General features: G+C 49.5%; 1 protein-coding gene across 1 annotated transcript; it reads right to left on the minus strand.

The window, feature by feature from the left end:
• Positions 1-824: 824 nt before the first annotated feature.
• On the minus strand, positions 825-26,989 carry Ctbp2 (C-terminal binding protein 2). Its single transcript, XM_051145463.1, has 9 exons — positions 25,285-26,989; positions 11,956-12,110; positions 11,607-11,751; positions 8,963-9,169; positions 5,439-5,653; positions 5,005-5,135; positions 4,393-4,520; positions 4,045-4,162; positions 825-2,185 (listed from the first exon to the last, which is right to left on the minus strand). Exons 1-9 carry the CDS (start codon positions 26,972-26,974, stop codon positions 2,005-2,007), a joined length of 2,970 nt encoding a protein of 989 aa, XP_051001420.1. The 5' UTR covers positions 26,975-26,989; the 3' UTR covers positions 825-2,004.
• Positions 26,990-27,848: the final 859 nt, after the last annotated feature.

The following is a 27,848-nucleotide window of genomic DNA, read 5'->3' on the forward strand; positions in this document are numbered from 1 at the left end:
GTGTGAACTTTTATGGTTCTTTTTCTAGGATGAAACTATCAATACTTTGTTTTTATTCTGACGTTGTCGTTCTTTGGAGTCAGTTTATATATAATGATTTTAAAAGTACTGTTTGAGCAATCACGATCTAATTAAACAAAACCTAGGCACACCATGGATTCAAATCTGACTTTTTCTGTTTCTGACCCATCAGGCTCACTATATTAGACATAACAAATGTTAAGTAAAACACTGACATATAGATGGTTGGGTCCTCTTTTGCATCTGTATTTCATCAGTGTTTTGATGAGATCCATGATTGTGAAGGTAGCTTTCACCATGTGAGGCCATTTTACAAGGCAGTTAAGATAGTATCCTCTTGAAAAGGCAGCAGGCCTGCCAAGACTTTTTTTCTTTCACTTCTCTCTTTTAAAAAGGTGGGAAGGATAAGAAAAGGCTTAAAGGAGGCTTGAAACTTGGAATTGTGGGACTTAAAAGCGTTGAATGCTATTTTAAGAGGTAAGTAGAACTTGGAAGTTCTCTGTGGTCAGTGCTATTTTGTAATACTAATAAACATTAAATCTTAGGTTATCCCCACTACCACCAAAAAAAAAAAAAAAAAATTGGGCATATTAAAAAAAAAACAACAAAATTTTGACTAGTTTTGTTTCTGGAATTGACTTCACTCTAAAGCACTGCTTCATCTTCAGGATGGATTGCCTAATTTGGACTTCTGTGAGGTCAGACACAAGAATTGGAAACTGGCTGATTGACAATGTGATGACATCTCAAGGGCTAGCTTTTACATAGGTGAGATGTACTTAAATGTCAGGACTTAACAGAAATTTTAATTACTTTTTATTGAAAACTGCACTGAACGCTAAATGTCCACCTTTACAATAAACAAATACAGTAACGGTAACTCACACTAAAACAAAACATATTTCTGATAGCCATTATTTTTCTGTTTGGGACAATTTAAAGTTTTTCTTTTGTCACAAAAACAGGAATGTACCTATACAAAGGCTCAAAATAGGCCATCTTTAAAAACAAAAAGGCAATGATTCACAAAGACTATGAATAGAACATGTAACTAGCTGATACAAATCTAATAGGATTTGTTAAAATCAGTCACATCTAATAGCACATCTGAAGTGTTCTTGTATAAAATATCACGTGAAGAAAAGAATTTATCAATGTCTAAAAAAGTGGGTTTGTTCATAGACAATCTGACAAGTTACCATAAAAAGTGTTTCCTGAGACATAAGGAAATGCAACATTATTCTTCTTGAACCCTTCTTGTCCAAGACTTTCCACTCAATAAAATAGCTGAGGATCTGAAACTGAGAAAATATATTTGAGTACAAACAGCTTGTGAAACTTAATACTTTTTTCTTTTTGTTCTTTTTTTTTTTTTTTTTTTTTTTTTTTTTTTTTTTTTGTTGGTTTTGTTTTTGCATCATCGAGGGTTTACTGAACTCACAACCAACTTTGCTGCTCAGATGTGAGATCCTTCTGTACAGGAGCTTTTACTTCTTCAATCCTGACACAGGCACACAACAGCCTCCCCATCTTGTCTCTGTTTAATCTTCCTATCAGCAAAGGGGGCGGCCAGCCCCTGGAGATCAAAGGGACTAGTCTTGATGGGGATTTCCTCTCAATTTTTTTTTTTTATTGATATTTGGAGCTCTTGATGCAACATTCTAGAGCAAGTTGCTCAGGACCTGCTGTGCCCAAGGGACTGATAAAGGAAAAGCTCTATTTATTCTTTGTGATTTGATGCACAGATGAAAAACTTAACACACAATAACAGAAGTTGGTCGTTAATAAATCACGTCCTAGTCTTTTCCACACTTCGGAAGCAGACACCATCTTCACTTTTCTAGCTCTTGTAGCTTTAACACTGCAGTATCAGTGATGTCCAGAATCAGTTTAAAAGACCATCAAGCTCCTCCTTAGTTCATCTGTTTTCTACTGTCTCTTGGTCCCAAGTTTATCTGAACGATTACCTTCTAGAATTCTCTGCTATTGCTCATTGGGGTGCTCTCGATTGTCCCCATGTTTTGTGGGCTGGTTGGGGGAGGGAGCTTGGGAAGGGTGTGCCACTGTGGGGAGGTTGTGAGTCACAGGGATGCCTCCAGGGATGATGCCTTCCATAGCTGCAGGAAGCCCTCCTGGAGCCACACTTACAATGCCTGGTGGATACCTAAGGGACACAGAAACAAGGCCGTAAGTCCAGACTAAGATTTGCCAAATTCTTGACATCTCCCCATTTCCAGTCAGACAGTACACAAAGGCTTGTTGTTATTAGCTCCAAAGCTGGGCTGGTTTTGTGACTTTAAGGCCACAGGAAGGTATCTGTACATACTAATTAACATTTGTGGATTTTGTTTAAAAAAAAAAAAAAAAAGAACAACAACACAGAATCTAAAAATAAAGAAAATACATTGAAGTGGGTGGACTCAAGGTTGCTTTTGGAAGATACCAGGAAGTACTCAATTAAGTGGGGCTATTTTACCTGTTTTCTCCCTAAGTTCCTATGTTCAAATTCTATTTTCTAATATACTAGGAGATAGAGCTTTGGGGTAAAGGGGACAAAGGGGTAGTCTGCCTCCCAACAGGGTCCTCTGTGAGATGAAGTCATGTCTTTTTCTGTTTCTTACTTCTGAAAACAGACTTGTGGTTCATTAGCCACTTAAGTCACTGATGCTGGTTGGTCCTATGTTCCCAAGAGAGGATGACTGGTAGGTAGTTGGTCTAGTGCCTTTCTCTCTGTATGTGTACACACAAGACCTACAGAGCATATGATTCTTAGGCACAGTGTATTAACTCTGATTTTGTATGAGTTACCTAATCCTTTATACCTGAGGTAGCAAAGATGGCATCTCACACTGTGGAAGCCACCCTGTCCCCAGCAATTCAGCAGGCCTGTTGTTCAGTTAAGGGTATTCTAAGCTCTGATCCCTTGCAGCCCATAGAATGGTTCAAAGGGCAAGAGTATGTTAGCAGTTGAACGCATTGAGTGGGGCTCTTAAGGCTGGGCACTAAGAAGAATGACCAGGGATTGTGATGCTGTGATGGGCACAAGGGCAGAGAAGATGAGATTGGTCCTGGCCTGGTGGCTCACCAGAAATCAAGGAAATGGGGCACTGAGGGTTTCCGTGAGTTTGAAGCTAACCTGGATTACAGTGGGACTGTGTTATAAAAGAACAAAACAACACTGGGGTCAAAGATGAGACTGGGCGGAATATACCAGAGCCATGTGATCTGGAAGCAAAAAGCATGGCCTCTTCAGAGCTTTCATTACATAATGTAAACTAAGCCCAGTCCCATCCTTCTAACTTGTTCAGGCACTAGTATTAGAACAGAGAGCATGTTCAAATGCTAGCTGGCTTGGCTGAGAGTGGCAATATTTCAACGTTACAGGCCACAGTGAAGGACAATTTGGCCCCAGGTGTTGCTAAGTGTTTAGAGAACCAAATGCCACCGTTTGGGTGTGGCTTCTTTCCCCTCTGTACACCACGGAACTGATTTCCCTAGAAGCCAGCAATAATGGTGGAGAGGGATCACAGCGAGCCTGACAAATGACACCATTGCTTCCTTTAATATATTTGTTCCATATGAGGTTTTTCCTTGGATAGAAGAGTCAAGCCAGAAAATGTTGGTCTCATCATTCAAGAGGAAGCAGAATCTGCAGTGGGAGATGGGGTTATTACCCAGGTGATTACTATAGAGCCCTTTCTGCACCCATCTATACTCTGCATAGGCTGATCCTGGGGCTGTAAATGCCCATAGAATCCCAACACTTAGGCTAAAGGGAGGAAGCTCAGAGGTTTGAAGCCAGCCAGTTTGGGCAACACAAACTGTTTCAAAAACCAAACCAAACAGCACCCGGCACCCCCTAACCCTAGAAAAGTGATTTATTCCAGGGATTTTAGGCACTGAAAGTAGAATACAATAAATATTGAAATGGTGGATTTTCTTCTTTGAAGGGCTGAGATTACATCAGCTGCGCAGGTCTTATCTCCCTAAGTACAGTACTGTCAGGCCCAGACAACTTCTCACCTGTATGTGGCACCATTGAGCTCTGGATGTATCGCTTGCTGGTCAATGACTGACCAAGGAGCTGAAGTAACAAAGAATTCTTTGTTGACACAGTTACGTAAGCTTTCTGGGATGCGACCTAGAGTAGGAAGGTTGTAATTAATTATATGCATTTTTTTTTAAAGCATGTGCTTAGTGTGTGCACCATGGAAGATTCCTGGAAGTCAGGACAACTCCCCTATGTGGGTTCTTTTAAGAACTCAGGTTGGGATGCAGTTTCCTTGATGGCTTCATCCTTAGCCACAAAGAAAGGAGTCTTCTTGCCTGTCTTTAGCTACCCTCTGTAATTGGGGGGGGGGGGGCACTCACCTGTGATTGCTCGGCGGATTTCAGTGGCAGCTGCTTCCCTCATTTCTAGTGATGCTTGTTCACTGTACCAAGCTGTGTGTGGTGTGCAGATGAGATTTGGTGCATCCTTTAGTGGGCCCTGAGCAAAGCTGGGGGAATGGAAATGTATTCAGTAAGACTGGGAGACATTTAGTACAATTACTACTCATTAGGGGAGGCCTTGAGGCCATGTGGAACAGTATCTGTGTGTTAGCAGAGAGCAGGGGAGCCCAGTGTCAGATTTCATTAGGGTTGGGAATTGGCAAGTCCTAACTATGGGAACAGGTGTGAGGGTAGTGGGTGGGGGCTGGGGAACCCACTAACCCACTTAAGAGACTCCTAGCCAGAATGAATACTATAGGGTCTGCAGTTGGGTTTTTTGTTGTTGTTGTTTTTTGGTTTTGTTTTTTTCTTCTTTCTTTTGCCTCTGCCTTCAAGAAAACAGTGACTCTCCTAAGCATCATGTGTACACGATTTCCTACCCAGGAACTTGTGTTATGAAGTGCTGTCAGTTCCAAATGCTGGATCAGATATAGTATTAGGCCCTTCAGGTTCCCAGTAGGAAGCTAGAAGCATACTCTGACACACACATACCTGAAGGGCTCAGACTCATGCACATCCAGGGCAGCTCCTCGTATCCTGCCCTCTTTGAGGGCCTGAGCTAAGGCTTTCTCATCCACCAGGCCACCACGGGCTGCGTTCACAAGGAATGCTCCTTGCCTCATCTGCAGAAGGAAGGAGAAGATGGCTACATCCCAGGGCTACCACAGCAGGAATCTCTGGAATGGAAGCTGACAAGTTGCAGGCTAGGAGCTTTGTGGGTCTAGTGTTTCCATAGACAAAGGAGTTGGAAACAGTCCCATCAGGACCACAGGGTGCACTTGCTTGATGGATGAGAGTCAGTTGGGCCCTAATCCCTATTACTGATTTGTCCCAGGGACACTTCCCTGAACTTGACTATGCCCACGGCAAGGACTGTTACAAACTGGCAGAGTGTAAGCTTGGCCTAAGCAAATCGTTCAGATTACCTGCTTGATAGTGAAGTCATTGATGAGGTGGTGGTTATGCTCATTGAGGTTGCAGTGCAAGGAGACACAGTCGCTCTGATACAGCAGGTCCTGCAGGGTGTAGACCCTTTGCACGCCCAGAGACCGCTCTATCCCATCCTGTAAGTAGGGGTCATAAAATATGACGCTGAATCCAAAGGCCTTGGCTCGAACAGCAACTGCCTGCCCTGTGCGACCTGTACAGAGATAGAACGTCCAGGTGAGTAAGGCCTACAGATCCTGTGTGCTGTCCCCTTACTCTACTGCAGGGCCTGAGATTATTGTCCTTGTTGGGAAGTGCTACTGAGTTACCATGCCAAAGCTGAATGTGTCCCCCTCACACAGTGAGGTTTGTAACAGCATGTATGCCTGCAGTCAGAAGATACCAGATCTCATTATAGATGGTTGTGAGCCACCACAAGGTTGTTGGGACCTTTAGAAGAGCAGACAGTGCTCTTAACCTCTGAGCCACCTCTCCAGCCCCATACCAGCTTTAAAAAAAAAAAAAAAAAAAAAAAAAAAAAAAAAAAAAAAAAAAAAAAAGACTTTTAGAGTTATATGTCTTGGGTCTGTGCACCTAAGTGCAGGTACCCAGAGGCATCTGTGCTGGGTAGTCTTATGTCAACTTGACACATGCTTAAGTTATCTGAAGGGAGGGAACATCAATTGAGAAAATGCCTTCCCAGAGCTGGAGTTCCAGGCACTTGTGAGCTGCCTGGTGTGGGTGCTGGAAATTAATCTTGGGCCCTCTGAAGGAGCAGCCCACAATCTTAACTGATGAGCCACCTCTCCAGCCCCAAAGGATTCTTTAATAATTATTTACTACCATGGGCATTTTCAAACCAATACCCAATCAGAATGTTCTAGTGGATGCCAGGTATCCTTTCAAGTCCAAGCATCCCCAAAATCCTCTGGGCCCTGTTATTTCTCTTATTTTTGTTTGTGTGGTAGGCTTTTTAAGTGCTATTCATTGTTGCTTTCAATATGTGGACATCAATGTTTCTAGCCTAATGTCTGCTGGATTTGCCTCTATTGGGGGCAGGGGGTGGTTATGATGGTCAAGACACCACACCATTGTCCTAAGGCTGGATGGACTCTGAGGCCCAGTTCCAGCATGTAGTACAAGATATTCCAAATTATAATGGATGTCAGATAGCAGGCCAGAAAAGCCCTGAATGGCACAATGACTATCCTTTGCTCAAACCCACAGATCCTCCTTAACAGTACTTCGGGCTTCACCAGTCTTTAGCTTTGAAAACAAAATAGTTTGATGGTGTTAGATTGGACTTCAACTAGGCAGACTACAAAGTACACCTTACTCTAAAACCCTGACCCTGTTCAAGCCAGGCGTGGTGGCACATGCCGTTAACCCAGCACTCCGGAGGCAGAGGCAGGCTGATCTCTGAGCTTGAGCCCAGCCTGGCCTACAGAGTGGGTTCCAGGACAGCCAGAGCTACACAGCAAGACCCTGTCTCAAAAATAAAAAACACCCCCCCCAACAACATAAACTTGTTCAAATGTGTGGGCAGGGGTTAATGTGATGGCTCAGTGGGTAAAGGTCTTTGCTACCTTTGTCACCAGAGTGCAGTGACTAAAGATGTGCACCACAGAGCCAGGCACCTGATGTTTTTCATCTGTGTCTCATCCAACTGCAAAAGAGTAATAAAGCCAGAGAGAGGGACAGCTGTGGTGTCAATGTCACCTCCTTTAATGTCACTTTGAAGACACAGCTGATCAGGAGCTGGACTAGCCACATGCAGTGTAGGAGAGGAGCAAGCAAGACTGGACAGTGGAGGAAGGCAAGAAGTGTGGCAGTGACAAGGACTCAGTGACACCCTTGACATGTGGGATTGGGGGCCCATCATGTAGTCCATGCCCAAGAGGTTAATGGTTCTTTCTCCTGAGTGCTTGGCCTCCTCTACTGTGATCTGAAGACTTTTTTTTTTTTGCAAGTTCAGGGCCTCAGAAGGCGGCAGGTACCCAGAACACGAAGCCAGACCTAAAACACCCCATTTTCAGTGGGCGTGTCTCATCTATTCACAGATTTTCTTCAACTGCTTTCTACTTTAGACTCACAGAGCTTCTGACTAAAACACTGTCAACTTGAGTCCCTGTAGACCAAAACTTTGGCAGTACACATAAAGGTAAGCACAGACCCTGTATAAAGGTGGCATGAAGTGTTCCAGTTTTTAATAAAACACATTTAAACCATGCCCTAGTGGTATCGAAAACCTCATATGCCAAATGAAAAACAAATGCAAATTCTGATAGGTAAATATCTAGACAATTTTTATCAGCATGGCCGGCAGCCTGAGAGACCTCTGCTCAGTGCCAGCTTCAGGTTCGCTTCAGGCTCTGCTGCTTTTTAGCAGAGATAAGGGGGTGTGCTCGGTCCCCACCTGGCTGGCTGCAGCTCTAACAGGCAGCCTCCAAAATAGCCTTTCTCCTGTCTGTTCTCTACAGTCCTGGAGGCCAAGGAAAGTCAGATCTGTGTAGGGAGCCATGAATGGAGGGGAGCTAGCAAGAAGGCTTGGGAAAGCTGAAAGACGTACTCAGCAAACAAAAACTGCAGTTAGACATGCATGTCATGGCTGTAGCTGACAGCCCTAGAAAGAGAGCTGCCCACCCATAGGCTCTACAGCCTCACCAGAGACCATCCAGGCTCTTAAGTGGCTGACCACTTAAGAGCCCCAGGAAGTACAGGAGGATGCCAGCAGAGGGTGCTGCAGTGTTTTTTCGTGGTGCCTGCATTTCTGTAGACCCAGGAACCAGAGTGTCAGACCCTGACTGCCCTAGAGGTGGGGGGGGGGGGGGTGCGCGCGGCTCATTCCCTGCACAAACACGAGCAACCTGAGCCACCTAGCAAACACTCCCTCCTTCCAAGCTGCCTCTCAGAAGCCTAGGCCCTCAGTTAGCTCTGCGCTAAAGGTATGCAAATGGAAAATTTTCTTGAACTATCCGGTGTGTTCCTCATATCCTCTGGTGCCACCTCATGCTCTAGTTACAGAACCAGAAGTGGAGGCAGCTAAGCCAAAGAATTCCCTGTGGGCTATGGAGTGGGTAAATGGTGGCGACCACCTGGGGGGGGGTGGTCCTATTCAAGTCCATGTGGATATAACAGTAGCAGCACGTGTGCTAAAGACTCCCAGGGCCTCTGCTCAGGTATCTCCATGGCAACAACCAGGTCCAGAAAGATGCTGTGGCCCATTCTCACAAGAAAATTTCAAGACCATAGCCTGGCATTACCCTCAGGCTTGAATCCCAAGTGGCTTCATGTTGGGGGGTGCTACCTGCATTCAAGGGCCTTCAGGACCCACGGCCCACGATGCTGTTCCACCACACAGCCATCCCTTTCCCCTCTGCTGCAGGGAAATTTACCAAGCACACTCCTGCTTTGTCACTGAGCAGCAACAAAATATTGGTGTGGAGCAGGCCCAGATCTTACCTCTTATTTTTGGCCCTTTACCTCCCCCCATGCACCGAGTCCACCCCAAGGGGGCACATACCAAAGCCGATGAGGCCCAGTGTTTCTCCTCGGATCCGAGCAGCTCCTGAGGCCACCTCACGGATCTGTTCCACACTCTGTACCCGCGTGCCTTCTCGCAGGGCCTGGTACAGCCATGTATTCCGCCGATACAGATTGAGGATGTGGCAGACTGTTGAATCAGCTGTCTCCTCCACTGCAGCAGATGGGATGTTGCACACAGCGATGCCTGAAAGGGCAAATAGCCAGGCCCACAAGTGAGCAAAGCCCCAGTATTCCCAGCTACCCTGGTTAGAACTACTCTGGTGTCATGGGTTGGGTCATTATTAGTCGTCCCTCAGTGTGATTCTCAGTAGTTGTCACCACTACACCCAAATCCAACATGGCCTTTGGGTTTAAGTCTTAGCTCACTGTCAGCCTCACTGCCCCCTTTCCAGCCATATTCTGAGGCAGAAAGCCAGTGGGCCCCAGCTCTACCCTGTCAGGACTTGAAGCACAGAGGACCAGAAGCCCTCTCTCCAGATCTGTATTGGTCGTGCAGACTGGACCTATGCATTCTAATGCAGGCACCAGCTCCTACTCAGTAGCTGCGGTTACTAGGTTGCAATGATAGGAGCACAAGGAACCTTGAGCTCTGGGGACAATCGTCAGTCCTCATAGGAAAGCCAGGTGGCTCAGTGCTGTCCGTGCCTGACGGATGACAACCAGTGCCGACAGGTCCCCTATGTGATAACAGCACCGTGGAGGGTGGGACATAAGGAGGAAACCAAGGCAGGATAGGATGTCTGCTTAATCCAAACCACAATGCACAGAAACAAGTGGAGTTATAACTGGGTTTTAACAATGGACAAGAAGAGGAACCATCTTGCCAGAGATGGCAGACAACTGTCCTTTGATCATTTGTGGTGGGCCTTCTGTAGAGACACCAAAAAATCCTGTGGACATGTTCTCCCCGTGGGATTACTCAGGGTATCCTTTTCAAGGGCTAATTTCCATATGGTTTTGATGCCCACTGAAAAGGGTCATAGGCATATAAGTTGCATAGGAGCCACTGTCTGAGGACAGGGCAAGGCTGTTTGTTCCTCTGTGTTATAAATGTTCTCTGCAGCGTCAAGGTCAGGAGCAGATTTGAGCCTGTCCCACCTCTTAAGTGCTGCTTCTGTGGTCCACAGACGATGAGCTGCCCCTACAGTTACAGAGGGCTCTGCACAGGCCCAGGTATGCATTATCTGCAGGGTCCAGTGTCAAGTGCTTTGCTTCTGCACAAGTTCAGTTCTAGTCTTGACACACAAGCATACTTACGCCACGAAAACAACACTTTTTTTCTTTCTTTTTTAGGAGACAGGTTCTCAGTATGTAGCTAAGGATAGCTTTGAACTTGCTATGCAGACCAGGATGGCTTTACACTGAGAGATCTGCTTGCCTCTGTCTCCCCTATGCTGGGATTAAAGGTCTGCGCCACCACTCCAGATAGTTAAAATTCATGCTTGTGGCTTTCACCCAGCACTTAGGAGGTAGAGGCAGGCAGAGTTCAAGGCTAGCCTGGTCTTCAAAGCAAGTCTAGTACAGCCAGGGCTACACAGAGAAACCCTATCTCTGAAAAACCAAAAACCAAGCAAAACCAAAACCCAAACCAGAAAGAACCTCATGTTTGTAGCCTCACACCTTGCCAAGTCTCTTTGCTGCCAAGGAGGAGCTCAGAGATGCAGGAACTGGAAATGCGCATGCCTGGTCAGGCTGGGGACGGAAGCCTGTTTCCCCCAAGACTCTAGAGGACAGCATATAACTGAATATGGCTGCTTCTCCTTTACCTGAGAGGTCTCCCATCTTCCCCTGTGGTCCAGGTCCAGAAAACGTGCTGCCCTAAATGCAGAGACTAAAAGCCAAAGCAAGCACCCATCTCTCTTAAAAGTGCAGGCTCAGACTGTGAAGGGAAGGTTGGATCAATCAGTGCTGCCTAAACTGCCACCAGGGCAGGCATATCCCTGCACTGTGACAGAATGGTCAGGCCTAGCTTAAGGCCTGGTACAGGCCTGTGTGAGGCATTCCGCGCACCTACCTCTCCTGTCTAGGAGTTCTAGGGGCCGTTGGGGTGAGGAAGGAGCAAGTGGCAGGCCCAGGCTATGGGCATTAACCATGCCAGGCTGTTGTGGTGGCTGAAGCTTAGGTTTCCAGCTATTGTGAGGTATCTCTTATGAGCCTCATGAATAAAGGGGAGGCACACTTTAGATGCAAACTGTGACTCCGAGGCCTCTCTTGATGATCTCTTAAGCCCAGTCTAAGTGTCTTGGGCCTCTGCTGACAGTATTCACCAAACCTTGTGGGGGTGGATAGGGCGTGCCCAGTGCCATTCAGGCACTCTACCTTTGTGTCTGGGTTTCTACCTGCCGCCCCGGTTTTCTCTGGGAAGCCCCCTGGGCACGGGCACCAGGCGATGGCCCACTTGTTTTGGTGTGTTGACTGGGCCTCACAGGGAGGAACTCACCAGTCTACTGCTTATCTCGTCAAGACCCGCCAGCCCCTGAGCCCGCTAGGAGCACTGAGGCAGAGGGAAGCTACAGCTGCCTGGGAAAATGGAAAGAAGATTCGCCCAGGAACCGACCTCCAAGACAACTGCCTTGCCTTCTGCCCACTGAGCATAGCTCCCAGGCAGGAGCGTGACTCACCAAGTTCGCCAGCAGCCTTGATGTCCACGTTGTCATAGCCACTGCCGATTCTCACGATCACTCTCAGAGCCTTGAACTTCTCCAGGTCTTCCCTGGTGAGGGTGATAGTGTGATACATCATGGCTCCAACAGCTTCATTCAACACCTGCGGCAGGGTCATGAGGCACATGTCAGAGCCCCTGGGTACCCACAGAGACTCCTTTAGCAGAATGGAGATGTGGCTGCATGGTGGGTGCCTTGCCGAGCAAGGGCTGGAGGGTGGCTCAGTGGGCTAAGGGTATCAGGAGTGTGTTCGGCTGTTTACTCACATTGGCAAGGAGGGACCCAGGTAGGGTGCTGCATAACCCACCTTCTCATGGATTTCCTGAGTGGATTGTGCATCGCAGAAGGCCACAGTTGCCAGGTCCTTCAGGATGGGCATTTCCACAGTGCAGTCTCTGCCATCCAGCAGTGCCACTAGGGGGCGGGGGTGCAGGGGGCCGTTCATGATCTGGGGGCGGATACCTATAAGGAGAGACGGGAGACTTGTGGTGAGTACACTGGGCTAAGGGCTTGAGAGGACACCATGGCGATCTCAGTAGTCAATGCCAAGGCAAGCCGGCGCCAAGGAACAAGCCCAGGGCTCTAGAGCCACCTAGTGCATCTGTAGAGGCTGACAAGCTACCATCTAAGATGTCCATCTAAGAGTCCCAGAGCACATGTGTTACCCAGGTAACATACTCCAGGCTGCCTAGCGATCAGTTCCCTGACTTGGGCTCCTTTTTCGTTGGTGAATCCCATCATTTGCTCGTTCCCTAGGGTGAGGTGGGTCCGTGGTATACTTGGTCAAGGCTTGAGGTACAAATCCTGGTGGAGAAACCGCTAATAGGGCAAAGAGGCAGTAAAGAGACCTGTTGGCTGGGGAAGGGTGCTGAATGGGGATGGCAGGGTAGGTGGCAGTGGCACCGCGGAACCTGGCAGAGTAGAGCTGAAGACCAAATTTACAGGACCCGCCCGGCACAGGGTATGAGGAGGATGACTGGGAAACTGTCCGCTGCATATCAGGGATCACAAACTCAGAGGTAGAGCCCCAGTGATCCCAACACATAGACCAGGAGACCTCCCATCTCTTTCAACAACTCTGACAAACTGAACCGTTTTCAATACACTGGCATGTCATGGGTACAACTCAGCGTAAAGTACATTAAAAAGACATACACATGACCCTCAAAGGTGGAGATCAGTCCTCCAGTTGGCCTCTGGCCCAGGGCCGTGTCTCATTTCTTCAATGGCAAGGGGAATTTGGTGGGGGGCAAGTAAGCCCAAGGCACAATGCTAAATGAGGGTTCTTTCTGAAATGGAGTTTAGGCTCCCAGTTACTAGACACTGCTCAAGGCTCTCCCACACATCCAAACTCCAAGACTGACAAGGACCTGCCAATGCTGCCATCACCTCTAACCTTCCGGACTGGGGAGACACCTGCTAACAAGGGGTTCAGTGACTATTCAAAACAGTAATGTGTCCCTCTGTCCAACAACAATTAGGCTTGTTACGGGAACCTGGGCAGTGCCCTGCTGCTGCCGCCGGCCTACCTATCATATGTGGGGCAGAGAACTCAGCCAGTTCCCCTGGTGTCAATTACCAGCTGGCTCCAGGATTGCCTCTATACAAGATGGGCCTTGCTCATGTGTCCAGGGCCATGGTGCAACAGCTCCCAGCCAGGCTGCTGCGGGGGGTCCCTGGCTTCAAGAGTGCTTAGGGTTGAAGCTGCTCCCAGTAATGTAATGTTTAACTTAGAGAAAGTCAAAGGCAACACCAAGCTGAGTTCATTATCTGTGCTGGTCATTCTGGAAAAGCCAGGTTCAAGTTCAAGGCTCAAAGGCCTTGTAGACCCCAAGTGACCTCCAGAGACACACTACTTGACTACGTGTGTAATGTTGAAGAAGGAAGAGAGTCTGATCTGGCTTCTGTTGCTTGCAGCGGGTGGAGTGATGGGGCTCGGCAGCTAAGTGCACTTATTCTTTCAGAAGATCTGGGCTCCCTTCATTGACCCCACATGTTGGCTGACAACCACCTGTAACTCGTTCTAGGAGCTGTGGCACCCTCTTGTGGCCTCCACAGGCATTGCCTGTACCCAATGCATATACAAACATATACAGGCAAACACAAACCATACATATAAAATAAGTAAGAACCTAGCCGCTGCCGGGTGTGGTGGCGCACGCTTTAATCCCAGCACTCGGGAGGCAGAGGCAGGCAGATCGCTGTGAGTTCGAGGCCAGCCTTGTCTACAATGTGAGTCCAGGACAGCCAAGGCTAAAGAGAAACCCTGTCTTGAAAAACAAAACAAAATAAAACAAACAAACAAGAAAACTAGCTGCCTTTGGATTTCACGAATTGGAATACTTTATTCCGAAAGCAGTTAGTCCTTGTGAAGTTGGCCATACTGGGACTTTGGTCCTTGGCAGGGAGTAAGACTTTTGATTGCTCTTCAGAGGATGTTATAAAATGTAGGTAAGCCTGCCCTCCCTGCTTCCCACTGCAGGTGATGTCTCCCTCTGTTGCCCTCCTCTGTACACTCTCGCCACGCTGCCATCTGTGGTTGGCACAGAAGCTGGCGGGGCACTCTGGAAGTCCTGGTGCCTTACACAGGCCAAGCTGGGTCAGGAAGTCAGGGACCAGGGAGCTCCTGGGTGGCACCCACACAGAGCCTGTTGTATTCTCAAGTTAGCTGCTAGAATTCTCTAGATGTTTTCTATCAGCTGCCCTGATTTTCTGGGTTAAAGTCAGACTGCCTCCTGCCTGACACTACTTCTAGACTAATCTGCTGTGCAGCAAAACCTAAGAGATACACACCCAGGAATGGCAAGGTCAAGTCAAGGCAGTTAGATGAACAGGAAGTTAGTTCAAAAGTCCCTATAGAGATTCCAAGATAAAAATGTATTGTCCATAGAGTGCTGCCCACCTAGCAAGAAGCTGAGTCTGTAAGTGGGCTCACTACTAGCTTGAGACCCATGAGATAACCTGGGAAGTCACTGAGTCATATGGGTAGCTAACTCCTGGCCTCATCCACAAAAGGTGGAACCAGCAAGGGAGATCCAGGAGCTGCTATTGCCTGCCAGGTAAACTCAGGTGACCCAATTAAGACTCTCCAGCATCACAAGACAAGCTTGGTACAGCTTCTCCCTGATTGCATGGCCACTTTCCAGTATGACCAGACCCTCCTATCCAGGCACAATGCCCTCATTTCTAGAAAGTAAGATGTAAAATCAGATGTGTGTGTGTGTGTGTGTCTGTCTGTCTGTCTGTCTTGGGTTTCACAATACAAACCCAACGTTGGGACTTAGGTCTGGGTAGGGACTAGATACTGACAGGTGTCACCTGAGCTCCTACGTGTGGCTTAGCCTTAAAGCAACCCCAGCCCGTGACTACGTTGCCCTTCCAACACATTTAAGCACATTATAGAACTCTTTCCAGCCCGCCTATGCTGGGATATACACAACAGGAGAAAGATTCTGAGAGCAGTAAAGACAGCAGTGGGCAGCCAATTCTGACAGGGTATCTTGCTAAGAGTCACCACTTTATGTCACAGCATTTCAAAGGTCAGAAAAACCACAGCTTTTGTTGGCACAATTCTGAGCTGAGAGGCCTTGTGGACTCAATGCTCAGAACCAGTGTGCACCACACCACACCGCAAGGCCTGCTGAAATCTCCCTGCCAGGGGCCGGTGACCTTGACCTCTCTTGTAATGAGGAAAGAAGCTTAAAGGTTAATGTTTACTCACCACAGAAACAATATGAGGCTGGAGTGGGGGGGGGGGGGCGCGCCTGTGGGGCTACATGCCAGAAGAAAGCAAAGACTGCCGACCCAAGCCTAAATCATCACAACAGCTGCACAGCAGGGCAGTGGCCTGCTTAGAGGACCCCATAATCCCCGCAAACCCGAGGACTAAGCTGTGATGGATTCTGAGAAGAGTGTACTGTAACTACCTAGCAAGAACAACTACTGGCTGAGAGGTGACCATTATTTCTAGAATGATCTGCTAGGGAGCAAAAGGTTACCAGGTGCACCCCGGAAGAGCAACAGAGTCAGGACCATGGTGAGCCCCGTGAACAGGCAAAGATGCTGAGACACAACTAACCCACTACTACTGCCCTTGAGGAGCTTGTCACCAGAGGCCCTCTTAACTCAGGAGGCTAGAATGCTCTCTGAGTGAGACTAGGAGGGGAGGCTTGAAGCTGCGGCAGCTGGAGTTCCAGAAGAGGGATGGGCAGAAGAGTGCCCTGCTAAGCAGGTCAGGTTGCTTAATGCATCTTGTATTTTGGTGGCTGACAGATCCCAAATGAGAAGTGTCTATCACTCCATCCCTCAACAGGTGTATGGCAGCTTGCTGTTCCAAATGCCTGAGCCATGGCCGTGGGTCCTGAAGGCTTGCTGTGTGACTGTGTGTGTGTGTGTGACTGTGTGTGTGTGTGTGTGTGTGTTCAGAGTGTAAGCAGAGCACTACACTGATGGGAAACACTGATTTCAGTTCACTAATAGGAAACCAGACTTTGACTACCGTGTCACCTCAGAAAAAGACCAGCATCTGTTGTTACTTATCTTGACACACACACACAACCCCGGGATGGACATCTATCTCTGCAGCTTGTCCAGGGTGTTCACCCTTTCTGCGACAGCTTTGCCTGGGTGACTCTGATACTGTCATCTGCCAGCCTCCAGCGGCTGTTGGTACTCCGGAACGAAATGTCTCCTAATGGATTCCTTGTCATAAAAAAGCACAGACTTGTAGTGGTCCCTGAAGAACTTTACCAGAAACTGACCAGGAGACCAAGGCCACAAGCTCTGTGGCTGTTTTTGTTAAGATGTTGACTGCATGTCCCACTTCCCTGGTGGCCTGCATCGCCAGGGTGGTCCTTGAGCATTGAGGACAGGGATGGGCTGAAACGGTGAGACCGTGGGCATTGGGCTTGTGGGTCCAGTTGTCTCTAGGTGTGAGCGAGGATGGTTAGTTCCTCTCTGAGTGAGGCTCAGTGACCCCCATCTGCCTTCCGGAAGGAACGTTTATCTATAAGACTATTTCACAATCAGCAGGCTTCTCTGGAGAAGGAACACCCGTGTCCTCCTGCAACCTTGCTCTGTGACCCCATCACTGGCCTTCACATATAAGCCAGTGCTGCCTCAGCCTCTTGTACAGGTGGCTGTGACACCCCAGCTCAGAAACCTCACAGAAGGGAGGGGGTGGGAGTGGGGTGGGCCTCCTGCTATCTAGCCACCAGAACTCCCTGAACTTCCAGTATCACTGGTCAACCCTGGTCCTGTGGGCTCACTTTACCTTCTTTGGCTGCTGTGAGCGCTGTGATGTCAGGCTGAGGATACCAGGGGTAGCGGCTGCCCACAACCTTTCAATCAAGGCCTGGCCAGCAAGGTCACAGACTGGGTCAGGGGGAACCTGCTGCAAAGATCCTGGAGTACCGCCCTCCACTGTGCAGGAAAAGGCAGTTAGTTGGGGAGGGAAATGCAGCTCTGTGCAGCCCCTTGGGATTCTCTCCTGAGGCACAGTCCCCGACCCCATGTGGCGCACATTCCATGATATGGTAATTAGACTGCATACAGGACTTCCTGGCCTAGGGACCAGCATGAAGGCAGAGAATGAAGAGTAAGCCCCGCCCCCAGCCACGCTGCCAGCTACTTTCCCATAACTGGTTTGCAATAAACATTAAAAACAACTTTCTGAACAATGAGACAAGGTCTCATTATGCAGCTTAGGCTAGCCTGGAACTTGCTATGTAGCTCAGGGTGGCTTCAAACTTGCTATCGCAGAGTACTAAGTAATTTATTACGGTGAAATAACAAAAATCACACACCCACAAGCCGGAGCACACATGAAACAGCAGGCCTGCGCTGTCTAAATGGTCTCAAACGGAAACGAAGTCCCTCTTACCAGGCCCTCTTGATACAAACACAAGTTTTAGTGAGCCCCCAACTTTTCTTTTTTTCTTTCTTTCTCTCCCCCCGCCCCCGCCCTCTGCGCATTTGGTTTATGGTTGTGTAGTCTTGGCTGTCCTGTACTCACTCTGTGGACCAGGCTGGCCTCAAACTCACAGAGATTTGCCTGTGCCTCCCCAAGTGCTGGGATTACAGGTATGTTTCACTGCACCCGGCTTCTCCCCCACTTCCTTAAGTCTCTGCTGGCAGAAGCAGGTTTTGATTTTCCAACATAAAAAGCGAGAGACTGAGAGGCAAGCAGCCTCTTTCAAGGTCACATAGAAGGACTTGATTTTAGACTCTGTTCAGGCTCAGCGGTGTGAAGGGGACTGGCTGGCCCACAGCCACCATTCATAGGAACTGGAACAATGGCCGAAACATCAGGCTGGGCCAGGCAGGCATCCAGGGAAACACAGCAAGCAAAGGAAGAACACCAAACGCACTTCCTTCTATGGCTACCTAAGTGGGGGAGGTTTGTTTTCAGATGATGCCATCACTGAGCAGACCCTACCCGTCAATCAGCTTGAGACTTCCCAGTCAAGAACCACACAGGTCTGAGGATCTCACTGGGCAGCCTTCCTCCCTGCAAGACAGTCTTAGGCTTTGAGGCCTAAGAGAAAAACCATCAGGATAGTAACTGTTACCCAATGTCCTTCTGTGGCACCAAGGAAAAGAAAAATCTCAAACCTTCCTTTGATCCCCCCCCCCCCCCCCCCCCCCCCGAGACAGGGTTTCTCTGTGTAGCCTTGGCTGTCCTGGACTTTGTAGGTCAGGCTGGCCTCGAACTCGCAGCGATCCGCCTGCCTCTGCCTCCCGAGTGCTGGGATTACAGGTGTGCGCCACCACGCCCGGCTCTTCCTTTGATTTTTTACAAGGGCTTGACGGCTGGTCTCGGAGTCCTCAGAACCAAAGCCTGGAGGAGTTAGGATGTGTGCGACTGATGCAGGTGCCTTAGTGCCTATGTGTCCTTAAGTCCTCAGGATCGAATTGGGGGGTACCTGGTCACTCCTCACAGTAGCCTGTGATTCAACATGTGCTGACGGGCATGCCAGGGAAGACAGACCCTGGGCCTGGCATCAACACAGGAGTCCACAGAGCTCTGTCTGACTCTCTTTGCAGGAACAGCCTTGAGGTGGCCTGTAGCTGGTGTCCCGATGACCAGCCCAGAGCTTCGCGGTGCACTAGCCCACGGGCCAGACAAGGTATGATGAAACCCAGAGAGAGCCACGGACTCTTGGGGCCTCTGCCAAGGCCTTGGCTCCTCAGGAGGAAACCCCTCCTAACCAAGCCTTGGGCAGAGGGAGAGAAAACTCAGGAACAATGAACAAGGTGAAGACGGTTAGGGAGCACACCGCCCCGCTCTGGGGCCTCCCACAGACACACACCAGCAGCCTAGTGGCTTGTCCCTTCCACACAGTAACTGGTGAGAGAAGATGTCGGAGGACTCCAAAGGATTAAGACTCGAAGTGAACGAATGCCTGTCAGTTAGGGAGCCCCGTGTATGTCTGCTGGTAACTCCCGGTGGCACGTGGGCTGTTTATTTTCCTGCACATCTGTTTCCTCCACTTTCAATTAGGCCAGAGAAGAAAGACGTGCTCTGCCTCCCTCAGATGCACTAGCTGAGTTTTGTAGAGAAAGAGCAGCCTGGAACATGTGTACCAAGACACTTCTCTCCCCTTTGCTGTCACCAGACTCATTTACCAGCTGTGATGTATGGAGCTGTGCCCACAGGCCAGCCAAGTAGGAAACCACTCTTGCAAGCTAGTGACCAGCTGACAGAGAACCACCACCTCGGCAGAGGCCGGGTCAGAGTTTCTTGTACAACTGCCTGGTAAGAAAGGTGAGCACCATTGAGAAGAACAGCTGGCAGGAACTACCACATATGATCCCCTGTGAGGCCCCTGAGCAGGCTGGTTCAGGGGCACATCCTTCCTGGACTTAGGAGAACTGTAAAGACACAAGCTTCCAAACTCTTAAGTCACCCATGCAGTTAGATCCTGGTGGCTTTGCTCTCATCTCCAGCCAGCCTTGCAGCCCCGGATGCTCATAAGAAGGTGCCTCCTTGAGCGGTGGGGGTATCCTGGCAGGATATGGGTTGTTCTTAAATGCTAAAACTGTGCCCATGGCAACGGAGAGGATGCCAGAGATAAACACAGCCAAAGACTGCATCAGAAAAGAAACCTGCCTGAAGAATCTGGAAGTGGACCAGGAGCTATATATACAGGAACCATGCAGAGCCCCTGGTGGTCCCTGGACATCAGAGGCCTGTCTACCCTATCTCACCACACTGTCAAGGTCATTGGAGATAGTTTTCACCATGTAGTCCAGGCCCCACCAGAACCTGTAGTGACACCTCTGCCTCCCAAGGAGAGAGAGTCATAGGCACCTTCATGCTCCTTATGAAGGCTGAGGGCATCAACTATGTTCAAGAACCTGCAGTCCCCATACCCAGCGCAGGGGCTTCAACACAAGCTAGGGAGGGAATCTTGGGGAAGAGGGAGCTGGGAAGAGCCTAAGGTATCTGTGAGGATATGGCAGCTTCTTTCGGCACCTGCAGGGCCTGTTATGCAAAAGCTAGGGGGCAGCAGCAACTGGGATGGCAGTAGCTTGGGTGTCCCATGGCCACATCACAAGGGCACACTGCGAGCCACAGCTGATTCACACCTCTAAGGACTAGAGTTGTCTGTGGGCACTGTGTCCACTGAAACCAAACAGCCTCCTTGGTGCCCACGGGAATGAAATACACGCTCTCTTGCCCCTCCGAAAAGCCTGGTAAGAGTTGGCTCAGTTTTCTCCCCACATAACCAAGGCCAAAGGCCCGTAAGTACAGATGTCACTGTCAGCAGAAGAGGAAAGTGGCCGTGTAAGCTCCACTCCATTCTGCATGAGTTTTTAGGCCCCATAAAGAAGGTGACAGGAGGACCCTTCTGTAGGCTCACCATCTGGGTGGCCGGAGAGATGACTTTCCCAAGCTGGTCAGGCTCTCTCCCTTCTTTCCCCAGACACCTTTGCTTGAGTACTCCAGGCTCCACTCTGCACATACAGGGTAGCACTAGAATCCACCAAGTCACATTTACCCTTCTGCATTAAAGGCATCTAATGGAGAAGGGAGCCAGGACATGGGGCCAGCTCTGGGCAGTATAGACATGGGGAAATGGGCAGCTCAATGCAGCACTCAACTTTCTACACAAGAGCTCCTTCTGACCAGTCCAGCCTGAAGATGAGGGACCTCCAGGGGGGAAGCTACTCTGACAGGGCCCAGAACTACACGGAAGAGTCAAGGAAGTCAACTGGAATGAGGCATGAGTGAGGATGAGGGGGAAAAAAAAAACAAAAACAAAAACAAAGACACCACCACCACCAAAAAACACCAATAAAAGTACAGACGGCGGCTCTAACACAAGGAAGGCCAAAGATTGCAACAGTAGAGTCAGCCCCAGAGCCAGCACATCTTTAACTGGGCACTCAAGAGTCAGGATCACCCCAAGAGCTCCCCAGTAGTAAAGGCTCATGGGTCCAATCCTCAGTACAATGCGAGTCTTTTAAGTGTTCCCCTCATTGGATGGTAGGATGCTCCCACAAGAAGCGGCCTTTCCTTGTGGACAGGCTGGCCAGGAATGCTCTGTGTTCTGCTTGGTTCCCGGCTTCTTTTTGTTTTGTTTTGTTTTTGTTTTTTGAGAGAGGGCTTCTGCGTAGCCCTGGCTGTTTTAGACTCACTCTGTAGAACAGGTTGGCCTCCAATTCAAAGAGGTCTGCCTCTGCCTCCCAAGTGCTGGGATTAAAGGGGTGCTGCACCATGCCCCCGGCTCTTTGCTCCCCCCTGTATTTATTTCTCTATCCATTTAATCTTGTCCTTGTTACAGTTGCTGATAGCTTAGTCCTGGTCCTCCTGGGACCAAAGAACAGCTCGCATTCCATTTAATCAAAGGAGAATGCTCTTCACTGTAAGAATAAATAAAATTCCCCCGAGTTCAATCCTATGGTTACAGCAACAGCTCAAGGCCAAGTATAGCCCTGACTCAGGCACCAGACGGGGTCTACAGAGTCACACTCAGATGCTCCTAAGGCTTTTTCTGTACCTAGAGCAAGAACTGAGTACATACAACCCAGATGTCCTAAGGGACCTTTGGAACTTCCAGGAGGCCATGTCCTACCATCTCTCTAAACGAAAGAGCCTGCCCTCACCAGAGAACACATCAAAGAAAGACATTTGAGGAAGTTACTGGGGTCCCATGGAAACAGTTCCCATCCTGATTCTGGTGGCACTGAGGCAAAATTTCAATCCAAATTGTGTGTTCACATGGTGCTGGAATCTAGGCAATGCCATGGCCCACCATTGGATAAATAGCCTTAGACAGGTTTTTCCAACTGACCTTAAGAGTCCTTAGTAACAGCCCTGGCAACCAAATAACTAGAATGGAGCCTTTGGGTTCTTCATCAATGCAGCCACATTAAGAAAAATTGAGTGTGTGTGTGTGTGTGTGTGTGTGTGTGTGTATGTATGTGTGTGTGTGTGTGCGCGCGCGCGCGCGCGTGTGTGCATTTCTTGCACAATAAAGAAACTGAACCTCGGGTCCAGCTCTTGGAAAGCTGGCCCTTACTGGATTCAGGGAAGACAGCATAGGAAAACAGCTACTGCCATATGGGGGTTGGTAAGATGCTCCCTTGGCATCTGGCGCAGAGAGGCTCAGACTCTTGGCCACGGGTGGCAACATGTGACAGGCACTGCCTGAAGGCTTGTGTCCGGCAGCCATGTCAGTGGGGTGGAGAGCAGACCCACCAGGTGCCCTCACTCACAGACTGAGTTAATCCCTGTGTATCTGCCTGCCTCGCCTTGCTGTTCTGAACTGTTCGGTTGATGTGCTGGAGAGAAGCACACGGTCACACGCATACACACACACACTAAACAAAAAAACAGTGTCCACACTGTGTCAAAAGATCCAAACAAGACCCTTAAGAAAATATCTCCCCGAACAATTCTGCTACAAACATTTCACATAACCCTACCATAAGGGCAGGAGAACAAACAAACAGAAAACACGCAAGCAAACAAACACACAAACAAACTCCAACAACTTCCAAAGCATTCTAGGACCTTCCAAACTGGCCAGAAACGGATAGATTTGGGGAAACTGAAATGAAGACTCAGCCGGGCTGATGCTGCTGCTAACGAGTAATACACTCAACTCCATTTTAAGGCCCGAGGTTGCCTCCTGGCCCAGAGAGGGGCAAGGCAGGCTGCCCAGCAATGCCTCTAGGCTCGCTGATGCTTTTCCTTGGTCTAACACTGCTCTCTCTGGGGCTCAGCACCTCTCTGCCTGGAGCCATGCCTATAGAAACTCCATGAAGTCTCCTGCTGCCTTCGGCACACACACCCCATCTGGATGTAGACTCCATGAAACCTGTCACCCAAATGCCATTCATCCAGCTGAAGAGCAGCCAGGGAGCCGCGGCCCCGCCCCCAGTCCTGATGGGGCGGAGTCATAATGCCACACAGAACATTCGATAAGAAACAGGGATGCCAACTGCTACTCTGGGATACATCATTTGACAGAGAAATTCATTTGCTGGCAGACTTCCGGCGGCAGACTTGCTCGGCACTGGCTTGCTGCCATGCAAATGAAATAAAAATCAATATCCTTGGGTCTGTAAAACAGTGTGTCAACAACCACACTCCAAACAACTTACAAAATATCCCTCACCCCGTACCCAAATAGCGGTGAGTGTTTTTGTTCGAACGCAGCACAAAATAAACAGAGAGGAAAGGCAGGGAGAAGAGGCGGTAATTTTGAGGGACCTCCTCCTTCAGCAAAACCTTCCCAGGACTTCAATAAGGAGAGATAATCTTTCTGTGATTATGACCAAACCCTTCCGTTGCTTAGCAACACATAATTAAGGAATATGTTTTCAGATCCGCTTTGCAAGCCCAGCCATTATCAGATGAAATTACTGGAGCAACAAATGTCATCGCCATGCAAATTAGTTGGTTGCAAAGAAAGAATGTTTGAGTGAGAGAGAAAGGCAGCAAGGGACCTCAAAAAAAAAAAAATCTGACTTCCCTCAGGGCACACATGGATCTCAAAGTCAAAGTATATAATCATGGGGGGGGGGGGGGGGGGGGGGGCAGACAAAGCCAGAATCACTAGGCAAATGAAAAACAAGAAAAAATGAAAACAAAAAATCTGGAAAAACAAGAAACAAAAAACAAACCTAAGCAGCTAGCCTGTCTCTCTTTAGAAAAACAAAGGGCCTGGAAGGCTGACTCTATAGTCACAACAGTCTCTGTCTCTGCCTGTCTGTCTATACACACACACACACACACACACACACACACACACACACACACCTCCCAGGGCTCATCAAAGATGATTTTAGAGAACATTAAAAACTGTATAGCATTTTCCACCCCATTATCCCTGTCCTCTACCCTAGATTGATTATTTATTTATTTTAAAACTTTGAGGGAGCCAGGTGTGGTGGTGCACGCCTTTAATCCCAGCACTCAGGAGGCACAGGCAGGAGGATCACTGTGAGTTTGAGGCCAGCCTGGTCTATAAAGTGAGTCCAGGACAGCAAAGATAACAGAGAAACCCTGTCTCAAAAACAAAACAAAACTTTCTTGAGGGGCCCAGTGGATAAGAGCTCTTGCTGCTCCTGCAGAGGCTTGGGCTCAGTTCCTAGATCCTGTGGCTAGCATCCACCTGTAGCTCTGGTCCCAGGGGATTCGATGGCCTCTTCTCGCTTCCATGAGCCCTGGCACATGCACTCATACATACACATGAAACAAAACAACAAAACTAATTTAAAATTGATTTGATTTTTCTGAACTATGCAAAAGAGAGAAGAAGATTGATCAAGATTTTCCGTCAAAATCCTAGAGTGAAACACTAAGTGTTCAGGAGGCCCACCAAGAAGTTTAACCACAGTGTCCAATGAAAAGCCTGCAATGAAAAAAATAAAAAAAGGAAAAGAAAAAAGAAGATAGAAAGAAAGAAAGAAAAAGAAAAAGAAGGAAAAAAGCATGCAATGAATCACACTTGGCTTCTGCTCTCAAGAAAACCACCTAGTATCCTCCCCGTCTAAACTTGGAAATAGCATCTTCCCCACGAACAAGCAGAATCCCCAACAGTGTTCTCTAAAATGAGAGGCGCTAAATCTGTTTTTCAAACAGTTCTAAGGGATTTCAACATGCTGCTCTGTTTAGCCCACAACTGTGGAAACAGACACATTCTTATCAGCAGTGGATAATCTCTGCCTTTGATACGGTGCGCTGGCCTTGCAGAGGGGCGCTGTCTATGCCGCCAGACACTTTTACCAGCCAATTATCTGTGCACAATATACAGGAGGCATTCCAACAGACACTCTTGACTTTTCCAACGCTATCCAATGGAACTGGAGAGCCACCCCTCTCATGTGTAAGACCCTTTAACTGGATGCTATGTATGTCTCAGCACCAGACCAGGAAATCTGCAAACAAACTGGGGCTTAACCTGATACATAAATCTGTCAAAGGCAAGAATACTGTGTGTAGGGGGGGGCGGAGACGATGATGAGTGACCGCGGCATTTGCCCTGATGCTGTGGTATGGGTGCTGGGGTGCGGGTGAGAAGACAAGACAGACATCTGCTCTTTAAACCAGCAAGTAGACATACTATTCCCTTCTCAAACCCTGCACCTCCCGTTGAACTCCCCGCCAGGAAGGGCAAGTTACTTGGTTCTGGAGTTAGCATGGTTGACACGATGATAGGAGCCCCCGTCCGCCGGGCCACCTTCTGGTACGGTGAATGCGGTGTGTGGAGACTTTGGCTGACGGGTGGCAGGGCAGATGGCTCCATGGGGCCTGCTCCAGGTTTCCGCAGGAGCTGGGGGCTGCTGTGGGGGCTGGGCAGTGGAGAGGTGGTCATGCTGCGCTCCCTCTTAAGCAGTTCCATGGGCACCGTGTACGAGGTGGAGTAGGCTGTTCTGGGACTTGAGTGAAGTGGGACAGAAGGGCCTGGGTTAGTAGTCAAGGCTACCCCAGCTTGTGAAGGATATGAGGAGGCCAGGCGTGCAGTCAGGGCACAAGGGGTAGGAGAGCTATATCCAGAGTTGGAGGGTAAGTGGGGGGTTTGGGACCCCACCACGGGGGCAGAGTAAGTAGCTGTCTCCAGGAGGTGCTGGGAAGGTGCGCTGGAGGGACGGCGACCCAAATCTCCAGCTCTGGGAGATGGTGTCTGCAAAGGCCCAGCAGAGTGAAACTGCAGGGCTGTGGTACCCAGTGAGGCCAAGTCACTGGGCAGCAGATCACTTCGGTGGCTAAAGCTACTGGACCGAGTGCGGGGTGGAGGGACTGTCCGGTCCTGTCTCCGAAACTGCATCTCTGTCCTGCAGCTGCTGGCTAGGCGGCTCAGGACACGGGCCTGGCCCAGGTTGGGCGCAACAGACTTGATGTCAGCATCCTCCATGGTGGCCAAGACGGCTGGGGAGTCAAAGCCTTGCTGTAATAAAGCTGCCAACGTGGCCTCTGTCACACCCTCTGCCTGCAGCAGGGCCAGAAACTCAGGGTACACGGTCCTCTTACCCCCAGGCCCCTGGAACGTAGACAAGTCAGCTTCATAATTTTCATAAGCCATCTTTGAGTGGATGCTTTCTCGGGTAGGCCCGTAGCCTCTGTTCAGGGAACTTGGGACCACCCCCATATTGTTCTCCGTAGGGGCAGCTGAGCTGGGGTCCACAACCAGGCATGTTGGGGCTACCTGTCTGGCAGGGGTAGAGTCAACAGGTCTTTCGCAGGTATCATTGTAGACCTGACTGGAGGTGGGAGAATAGGCGGGTACCTCTATCCCTAACCTAGTGTCAGGCTGTTCCCTTCCATACCTCCCAGGAGATGGAGCCCTGCCGTCTGTCCGCTGCTGCCTGTGTGGCATGGTTTTACCCCCAGATTCCCGGTACAGGTGGCCAGAATCCTGCAGAGCAGGTAACTGGCCTTGTACCTGCTCCCACGGCACTCTGCTGCCAAGCACTCCGTAGCTGGGCACCGGCCGGCTGGCTCCTGGGTCCCGATAGAAGGGAGGCTCCTTGGGTACCCTGGTGCCCCTGGATGGGTCTCCATAGTAGTCCTGTGGCAGCATGGAGCCGCGGCCAGACATCACTGCCTGCCTGCTGTCGTAGAAGGTGAAGTCAGGCGCGGAGCCCTTTCTTGATGCCAGTGGGTTGTAAAAAGCTTCCCGGGTTAGGTAGGGCTCAGTGTCCTGTGCTCGGTGGTTTAGCAGCTCATACCAGGTCCCTTCTCCAGGGCCATACGTCAGGGAACTTCTCCTCCCTGGAGGCCCAGCATTCTCCCAAGGGCCCCCATACCAGCAGCCAGCAGCATCCCAGCTCTGAGAACGGCCAATATTGATGTGCCTGCTGGGAACCGGCATTGGCAGAGCAAATGGCAACAGCAAAGGCAGGAGGAGGCCTTTCCTTATAAATCTTCAATTACACACATCAAAAAACCAGACCTGGCCGCACGCAAGCCCTTCCGAGACGGCAGGGACAACCAACTGGGGGTTTCTGTTTCAAGGCACGACCTAAATTATTAATCCTCTGAAACCTTAGTAGGCAAAAAACGGACTCACGGTAACTCTGCCTCACTCCCCAGTGGTAGCCCGCAAGGTCTCTCCTGTGCCACTCTAGGCTGGACAGGAGGCTGTGCTCCAGCCTGCCCTGCCGGGCCCCCTTTCCGAATGGCTGTGCTCACATGGCCCTCGGCTTCTGCAGCGTGAGGATTAGGAAGCTAAATAAAACCCCTAAAGCTTTTTGCTCCATGTGACATCTCGGACTGATGAGGCCGGCTGCTTGCTTTAGCCCAGAAAGCGTGGAATGATCCCACATGGCTTCGCCCGAGGCTGAGCCCCCCCCCCCCCAGCCCCTCTCCGCTGAGCCCAAGAGAAGCAAACCAGGACTGCTTAGCGCTCCATTCAGTCCTAATCCCACCGCGCGAGACGTTAGTTAATCTGCAGCACACAGCCCGAACAGATCAAATGGAGGTGCGCGGGAGAGCCTTGTGGCCGGGTCCAGAATGGGAGATGCATCTGGGAGGCAGGGACTCTGCCCAACATCAGAAGCCGGCTTCCAGGATTCTACTTATAGATCAAACAGGTAACCTTGCACAAATCCAAATAGACTCCACTTTAAGATAGCTGGGTGTGGTGGTGCACACCTTTAATCCCAGCACTCGGGAGGCAGAGGCAAGTGGATTGCTGTGAGTTCGAGGCCAGCCTGGTCTACAAAGCAAGTCCAGGACAGCTAAGA

The sequence above is a fragment of the Acomys russatus genome, chromosome 5, assembly GCF_903995435.1.
Source record: "Acomys russatus chromosome 5, mAcoRus1.1, whole genome shotgun sequence".
Classification (NCBI taxonomy): Eukaryota; Metazoa; Chordata; class Mammalia; order Rodentia; family Muridae; genus Acomys; species Acomys russatus.